The sequence below is a fragment of the Rhodamnia argentea genome, chromosome 7 (genome assembly GCF_020921035.1).
Source record: "Rhodamnia argentea isolate NSW1041297 chromosome 7, ASM2092103v1, whole genome shotgun sequence".
Taxonomy (NCBI): domain Eukaryota; kingdom Viridiplantae; phylum Streptophyta; class Magnoliopsida; order Myrtales; family Myrtaceae; genus Rhodamnia; species Rhodamnia argentea.
Window position 1 is genome coordinate 27,623,657 of NC_063156.1, and position 9,043 is coordinate 27,632,699.

The 9,043-nt window shown below is 41.4% G+C and overlaps 1 protein-coding gene across 5 annotated transcripts; it reads right to left on the bottom strand.

Annotated features, from left to right (window-relative positions):
- Positions 1-1,519: 1,519 nt before the first annotated feature.
- On the bottom strand, positions 1,520-5,020 carry LOC115752063 (coiled-coil domain-containing protein 115). 5 transcript variants are annotated; one of them, XM_048282356.1, is made up of 8 exons: positions 4,830-5,020; positions 4,566-4,637; positions 3,714-3,928; positions 3,298-3,415; positions 2,817-2,978; positions 2,625-2,680; positions 2,049-2,136; positions 1,520-1,803 (listed from the first exon to the last, which is right to left on the bottom strand). In XM_048282356.1, exons 3-8 carry the CDS (start codon positions 3,888-3,890, stop codon positions 1,709-1,711), a joined length of 696 nt encoding a protein of 231 aa, XP_048138313.1. In that variant the 5' UTR covers positions 3,891-3,928; positions 4,566-4,637; positions 4,830-5,020; the 3' UTR covers positions 1,520-1,708. The 5 variants fall into 5 exon arrangements, with proteins under 5 accessions (XP_048138313.1, XP_030545968.1, XP_048138312.1 ...); XM_030690108.2 differs by lacking the exon at positions 4,566-4,637 and having other exon boundaries at positions 3,714-3,916; XM_048282355.1 differs by lacking the exon at positions 4,566-4,637 and having other exon boundaries at positions 3,714-3,922.
- Between the last annotated feature and the right edge of the window lie 4,023 nt (positions 5,021-9,043).

Below are 9,043 nucleotides of genomic sequence, written 5' to 3' on the forward strand. Positions count from 1 at the left end.
CCAGCAAGACTTCTCTGCTTTCCAAGGCTTATTGTAATGTCTGCCAGAAATGAACGGAGGAACAACGAAGGCCAAACTTGTTGAACGTGTCGCTTTGAAACGAAACAACGCTTGCCCGCTGAAAAGGCATTCTACGTGGGGGCGTTTGTCCACAACGTACAAAGTGTTCCGTTGCTGTTCTTCCTGAGGTTGACTTGACTCTCTCCTGTAGAGAGAGAGAGAGAGAGAGAGAGAGAGAGATCACCTAGAGTTAATTGGTATGCGTATGGGCATACAGCACCACTTTTTCTACAGAAACAGTTCGTGAGAAAATATTAGCTAGGCCGGCCTTTCCATCTAATCCTAGGCGGAAGAACATACCATTTAGCGCTTGCCACATGTTCAAGTGGCTCCACTGGTCAACCTCTTTGTCTTTTTCACTGCTTCTTTATCTTTTTTTTTTTCTCTTTTACTCTCTTTTCGTTTGGCCTGTGGCCGATACTTGGCGAGGCGAGGGCCGACGAAGGTGTCACGGCCCTCACCGGCCACAGGCGAGGGTTGCCCTAGCCGGATCTAGCGAGGGCACAACCCTTGCAGACTTTGGCAAGGGCGTCAACGTGGACGAAAAATCAATGAGTGGAGTGACAACGGAGGATGAGCTGCCGATGAAGAAGCGATCAGACAACCAAGTGGTATTGAAGGTGTCGATGGAGTTAGTGGCAAAGCCACTCTCAATGTGGAAGGAAAAGTTGGCCGTGCGGCGATGAAGAAGAAGCGGATAGGAGGAGTAGGAGACAAGAGGGAGAGCGAGAGAGAGGAGGAGAAGAGAGATGAAGAGACAAAATCCGACACGTCGGCCCTCCTCGGACATGCGGCGATCAATGAGTAAAGTGTCCTGCCGCTTACGTGACAAGACAGCCCATCTAATATTTTCTCCTTTTGTAATTTCTTGCTTAAAGTGGATGATCCTAAATATATTTAATTAGAGAGATTATAAATTATAAATTAGTTTAGCATCACCCTACTTTTGTTTGAATTAAGTACCGATATTTATTGAATTTTTTTTTAAATTATCAACTTTCCTTATTTCTGACCAAAAATACTTTTCTTATCTTTAACAAATTTTTGTTTACCTTTTTTCTTACAAATATCTAATGAAAGTTGCCAACAATAATATGAACTTATTGACCTTCAAGATATAGACAAATTTGGATAATTGATGGGTTTTCCCCAAAGCTATGTCCTTTTGTGCACTTTCCCAGGTAGGATGACAATTTTTCCACATTGGACTTTCAATTTCTTTTAAAGAAGCTACATGTGAGCCAAAAAATAATTTAAAAACCTAAGTACAATTTTTTGTTGGAATTTGTCACCGAAGGCACTTAATTAATCGTTTTTTCTCCAATTTGGCACTTAACTGATCCGACTAAAACATTTGATACCAGAGTGAACGTTGTACGAAACTTTTGGCACTTTTAGTGTCCTTATCCTTTTCCTTTTTTAATTTTTTCGTCAGAAATAAGGAAAGTTGATAACTTACAAAAATCAAATAAACATTGGTAACTAACTCAAATAAAAGTTGGTAACCCCATTACATGATCCCAACTTGATTCGAGGTAAAGCTTAAATGGGAACAATCGTCCTGTGCTCTTCCTCAAGGATGGTGTTCTCTGTATATGCACGTGGAGTATCTCACTCATATACCATAAGAGGCTAAGCGGTCAACAAGTCATGGCTTCATTACATCCAACTCTTTCTTGACTTCATCAAATGCGGATAGCATAGATGAACGCATGTTTGCTATCTGTACAAGTGTCTCCAATGCTGCAACAAACTATAGATTTCAGAAACATGATGTCTATAAATTGGAGTCATACACAAACTTATTTGCAGTATAAAATGTTGCTATCTGAAGTTTGTCCTAGCTGGGGGAAAAAACAAAAGAAACTGTGATCTAATGATGCAGGACCGGTACTCTATTTTCCGTTCTTTTTGCTAAGCGATGCTGAACTAAAATACGTAAGAAAGGTGAATGAGCAGGAATGTCAACAGCAAGAGAGATTCAGCACCTGTTTCAAATGAAAATTGAGCAGCTCGAAGCTTCGGGGATACTAGAGTTCCAAACACAGAGAGTGATTTGGCTCGCTCCTTCTGGACCTACAGTGTGGAACCAAATTCATAACTTCTTCCAAGACAGATATGTAGTAGGTTAATGTTAGGTTCCAATGGATCCTTCCATTCACTGACAAGAAGTAATACAAACTAGAACCACAGCTATCAGAGCTTTTTTCTTGCAATGATTTCGTGTGAACCTAGAAGGCAATAACAATATCCATTATCATTTACTCAATCGTAGACTTTCCAAGTTCTGAAAGCCCTGACATTTCTCCCTGCATCCACAAATAGCCATAAAGGATAGCTAATCTAAGAGTCTATACAAGACTACATGCATTAACAAATATATAAGAGAGGAACCGTGGGAAGCCAAGTCTACTGAAATTAACAAGCATCTGCTTGCATCTCAAGTGAAGTGAGTGGACTGCTGCAATGCAAGCGCTAGGGCAGAAGAAATATGCGAATAACCTCAGTGAACTCACATTGAGTCAGCCCATTAGTTTTTCGAAATGAAAAAGTCTAGAACTTACCATGTTGTTAACTACCGGTTGAGAAACCCCATCTTTCGATACTTTCTCCTGCAATTCTTCACATAGTAGGAAGGTAATAACAGCACAACATCATCAGTAGCCTCATTGACGTTTAACCAGTGAAAACTTCCTATGCTGACACATTCTGATTGCTAAGTTCGACATATTCATATACAAAAAACATAACACTACCAGAAGATGGAGCAGTGCCACGTCGTCGTAACTGTGTACCATCAAATTTCTCCTGCAGTTTTTCCTTGCCAATTTCATCTCCACTAGAGCAACATTCTCGGGTATCGACAGATGAGGCCCACTTACACAAGCGAAAGAGAGGCTCTCTCGCACTGGATTCAACTACAGAGATCCATTCAAAAACTTCAGTTGTATACGAAAACAGTATGCATGTTACTGACAAATCGCTAGTTAAAAACGTGCATCGTATAAATGCCCCAAAATCTAAACAATTATCTAACAATTCCCTAGATTTGCTATTGAAACTATCTCCAAACAACAAGTAGCCCACTAGTATTTCTTTTAAAGGCCAGTAGGAATCATAATTGAATTGTCATTGTTTTGCAGCAGATAAGTGAAGAAAGGCAAGTATAAACCCACACATTATGAACACGAGAAAGAGAGAGAGAGAGAGCAACAGAGAGAGAGAGGGAGAGTTTACAGTCATGATGGTTCGCATGCAAGTGTGTAGCAGCAGAATGGTTCTTCAGGTCCAATAAAGCACTATTGATTCGTGAAGCACCCATGGAATGTCGAGCACCAGCCAATTCGAACCACCCCTAGATATGCACAAACACGAAGGGTTGGAAATTGAAGATTATGGATAGAGATACTTGTAGATGGACAGAAATTCCATATCCAGAAATCTTTAAAATCAAACTTTGATATATTTGGCACATCTTTGCATGAAAAGCCTAAAGCTATGTAAAAGTCAATATTACAAATGTGAACTTTGAGAATACTGTATATATCAATTAGGAAGTCTAGGATATGCATATAAAAGATACGAGTATCAATATATACATACATGCATGTGGTTGATGAGAGAGAGAGAGAGAGAGAGAGAGAACAGTTTACCTGGCGAAGTGTCGAGGATAAAGAATCCATAAGGATCAGGTAGCTGTCCAATGAATCCAGGAATTCCAAAATATTAAGGTTCTGATCCTTTGCTTCAAATCCAACTTCTCCTCCTTCATCCTTATGCTGATTCTGACCAGCAATTTCAATGCTTCCTGTTGCCTCCCCTTCTCCCATGGAGCTTCCGAGACTGCGAGTCAAGTCTGTTGCTGGGACTTAAAAAAACAACAAATATTTAGGCAAGGGTCACTAAAAGCACCCTCTGCGAGCCAATATTTAGTATGTAATGGCCTGCTTTAGCTTTACCAATGGGAAATTAGCTTGATAGCTAAAAGGTAGGTATGTTTGCTGAAGTGTTGCTGTCAAGTGAACGGGAAGCAGCATATTCCAGCAGGAATATATGAAAAGTTTTCCTCTTTTCAATTAAGCTGAACATAACAATCTTAAGGGCTCAACTTCTTACCATATGGTTTCCATTCACTTCTTCCCTAATGCGCCGTGAGCCCCATCCCATAGGTATTGTATGAATAAATATGTGATGACATTGTGATAATTCAAAAGGATCCATTTGGAGGACTAACGAAATCGAAAGTTTTGCTCATACAAATGCTCTGCCTTCTAATGCCATTCGAGATGGGAGGCAACTAAAAGAACCAGACTCCAAGCAACCCTTTCTAAACAGACTTTTAGCAGCGTAGCTTCTATTAAAGACAGACTCAGGCACCAAAATACAAGGTATATGCGCCGGCTTTCTGATCCCCACACCGCAACAATCAATTACACCCAATGTCATAACATTCAGCAATCTTTCAGGAAAACAAGTCTAATCATTAAGCAAAGTGTAATGAAAACCTAAAATCCAGCCAAATTCAACTCGGTTCAAACTCCAACGTGTTCAGTTCAAGTTCTCCGGTACCAGAATTCCTGGCAAGAGCCATCACGGAGGTATTTTCAATATCCTTCCATCAATCCCCTAGAAATTCAACACTGTTGAGATTGAAGATGTATTGACTAAGAGAAACGACGACATCGAGCGCGTCGAATGCGAGCAAATCCGCGAGCTAACCAGTCACATGGTCACTGTGAGTGAGCCGGCGTGAGAGACGGAGAGAGTACCTGATACACGAGCCGAAAGACGGATCGGGGCGAACCGGCGGGAGGACGATGGTCGAAGCGCCGGCGGCCGGCGGTGTTCGGCGGACGAGGGAGCGACGGCGGACGCGACGGGAGGCGGCGTTCCGATTTGAGGAATCGAGAGGTATCTCTTTCTCTGCTCAGTCAAAACGGGACCATCCGCATCGGGATTACGAAATTTGTAAGAATAGTTGTTATTTCTTCGTCACGCATGGCGACGATAATCGGACATCCAATATGAACATTTGCAATTTCACTAACAATAAGAAAATTAAACTATCGAATTTGCTCGTGATATAAATATTTTTTTTTATGGAGATGGATATCGAGTACTCGTGATGGTATCAATAGAATCACAAGCTATGTAAGAAAATTCACCATAAATTTCGAGAGTCTTGGTCACATGATTATCCCCGTGATAGAAATGGATATTATTTTTCGATACCCGATTATTCGTCGTACATCATGTGGCCACACAATCGCGTCAAAAAATTTCTTTTTACATGTTCTTTTTTTCTTATCTTGGTCTATACTTGCATCTCCTACTAAAATAACGGGAAAATTTTCAAATAAGGTTTTGAAATACACTCATTTTTCTTAAATAAAAGCCTCAAATTGATATTACTTCGTAAAAGAGTTTGAAGTGCCACATTAATTTCAAAAAATGGTCCCACTAAGAGCACTTTAGTCATTTACTATTTTTTTTCTTTTTTTTTTCATATTTCTATTTTTTTTTCTTTATTGTGGCCGGCATCTAGCAACCTTGCTCAAATCCGGGTAGGGCCGATCTCGCCTCGCTCAAGTGTGGTCGACCCTCGCTCGAGTGAGGGTCACGACTGCCTCTAGCAAGCAACGACCTTGGCCCTTGATGCGCCGGGGTGGCCTTGCCCATAGGTGGTCTCGCTTATGGCCGGTCATCGCATGAGATAAACCACCCGAGAAAATGATGGTAAAAAAGGGTAAAAAATCAAAAAAAATATAAAATGACGAAAATATATTTATCATGTCCTTTTTTGAAATAATAAGGCTCTTCAGACCTTTTTTTGAAATAATATCTACATCAAGCATTTATTTGAGAAGATATAGATACTTCAAATTCTTATTTGGAATTTTTTTCAAAATAATGTGACCGGTGAAAAGAAAGTAATTAACCGGAAGGACACACGGGGAAAATAAAAGAAGGGGGAAGGGGAAGCAAGTACTATGAAGTGATTGACCAACGGCGTCCTGACGCTTGGCACATGGTCAAGAAGCCGGAGCGAGAAAGGGGGAGGCGCGGGCCAACTACTAACCGACACGTGGTGCAACAGCAAAGGATTTGACCTGTTCAGCTTCCGACACTTGGCGCCGGGTGAGTGATGACTGATGGAACGTCATTGAATTCAAGGCCCAGGAGACGCGGAGGAGAGAAGCCAAGCTTTTGCATGACATTGCGCGGGGGGGAATCATGACATCGCGCCGCTGAAGTTCTCCTGCCCTTGGCCATTGTACTTTCACCTCTCTCTCTCTCTCGAAAATCCGACCCGGACCGGTATATTGATCGTGTGATCGACGATTGACATGAACTTGATCGAGATGAGACTGAGTCAATGTTCCTCATTATTCGTATCTTACCATATCTGGAATCTCTCTCTTTTTCTTTTCGGGATAAAAGCATTGTTGTTGGTCCTCGAGCTTTTGCGATTTCTGCCATGTCGTCCCTGAACTTCTTTTTAATTCAATGGGGTCACTAGATTATGTTCTTTTCTATTCGCTTTGCTCCTTCGGTTTAAGATTCGAACGAAAATGACGGCATTGCTTCCGTGTCGTCAGCGCCTCGTCGTCATATCTACACCTTGGCCACGTGAGTGCCACGGTGGTATGAAGAGAATGCACAAACCCTAGGAGAGACGGTTCACCAGCCGCATCGTCCGAACACCGGCGTCAACAAGGCCTAGCGACCCTTGCCCGCCTCAAGCATACCTACCAATCAGCGAACTCTTCACGAATCATGAAAACCTAACACCTCTCTCTCTCTCTCTCTCTCTCTATAGCCATCTGCCGCGGCCAATGCGAGGTGGACAAGCCATGGTCAGCTCTTTGAATTGGGTTTGCAACTGGCCAAAGCTCTCTGATATTTCTCGATGAGAAAAGAACATCATGCAAAAAGAAGCTGACAGCCACACGCTTGTGGGGAACATGCGGGAAGGAAATCAGACGTGGGGAATGAAACGACTCCTTTACAGGTCCAGTTTTCCGCTGGCAAACTCAACATTCAATTTGCCACTGTCCAGGGGTTAGGAACTGTCTGATGCGAGACCTGATACAGTACACGCGTTCGAGTTGAATATCCCTCCTGACAAACATAGAAGGCAGAGTTCGTGTATTTTCCAAAGATCAAACACCTTTTCAGCAAATGCACTTGGTAACTGTGGAAAGAGAGAGAGAGAGAGAGAGTAAACAAAATGGTCAACCTGATCTTGCCTCTTGGTATCTCGATTAGCTTCGTTTTCTTGTTCCTGCCTTGTTTTCGGGATAATGCCTCGGTTCGCAGCAGAAGCATTATACACTCGCGACACCTTGTTTTACGCGGGGTTTCGCCGGAATTACCAAGAAAAGACAAACGGACATTTAGATCAGGCATCGATGTTTTCTTACCGATCACAACAGCGCATGTACTCTTAAGCAACTCCTTTGCAATGGTGTAATAAGAGTTTCCGACATCCTGGGACAGTGAGTACCCGAAAATGGGAATATCATTGATCCATGTGGTTTGACAAATTAGGAACGCCAAACGTTGATATTTGGAACATCCAATTCTTATGTACACAACTTTTTATTCCGTTTACAAGTTTCAGTAAATTGGGAGCCTGGCTAGTTTAACTTACCTGCTTTAGTGGCGTCCAGTAACATTCTAATTCAAACTTTGAGTACGCCTGAAAACCTTAAGGCATTCCAACGCATTCGGACTGGCTTACATATCGAGTTTCTTAAGGTCTTTATTAGTCACTCTGATTTTAATTTTGAAACCAGAATGACCCGGATAGATGACTAAGAACACCTCAGTGAAGCTCAATATCTACGCAGTCGGAATACGTCGGAATGTCTAAGGGTTTTCAGCGCTTAGATAAAATTCGAGTTTGTTAAACTACCTAGGCTCGAAGTTCACTGAGACTTGGATGCAATTGCAAATACCTTGGTGGCACTCAAACCGAATCTACACAAAGGTTACACAAGATAGGGTTGTTCAAGGGTAAGGTTTGACCTTGTACCGCTATTAATCTACGTCATTTACATTTGGACGTTGTTCACTCATCTAACATTTCTTTTCTTCCTTTTACAATCCCTAATCTTTCGACTCGATTAATCACCATGGATGCACACAAACCGCCCCTCCCACGGGCATCTTGGCTGCGTCCACCTAAGCAATGGCAAGTTTAACCCCAAAATTACTCTAAATAAAAGACGTTGTGATCTAAACACGTTTCTAATGCCTTCGCAGCGCGCCTGGCTGCATGTCTGATGTCCCAACATATTTGCTGAATAACTGCAAATTACAATAGAAGCAGCAATGGGATGCATATTAGTAGCAATTCGTGAGCTTTCTGCATTTATTGACAAAAGAAACAGGCAATATGATAAGAAACAAATGCTGGAGGAAATTTCTTGTCTTGTTTCTTTGGCTGCACTTGGAAACCTCCCTCTTAGGTGTTGCCAGTCATGCTTATCATATGGGAATTTGAATTTAATCCTGCATAATCTTTTTAAACAGCCCTTCTTAGGGTAGTAAATGGGAGTATGCTTCAATCTACAAGTCATGGTAAAATCATTTGACAAGTGAAAATAGTTATACTCTGAACCTCTCTTTGAGGAAGAAGATCAACCAAAACGAATAAAATGGTTCGATTGAACTTCAAACTAAATCCATAAATATTTCACGAGGGTACAAGAAATTGGATCAATGGCTATCAAAAGAACATTTTGTCTGAGAAATTTTTGACAACTTTGAAAACAAGAGTATTTTTTTTTTTCCTTTTTTGTCCCAGTTTGCAATCTTTCACCATAACACAGATGAACCAGAAAATCAAAATAAGGGGCGCTTGGATTGAATCGATGTTCTCTTCAAGAACATCCTCATGTGGTGAAAGAAGAGGGTCACCCAACAGATCAAGATATCATATGTATGAAAATGGATATTTGTAAGGACTCTACCTCAT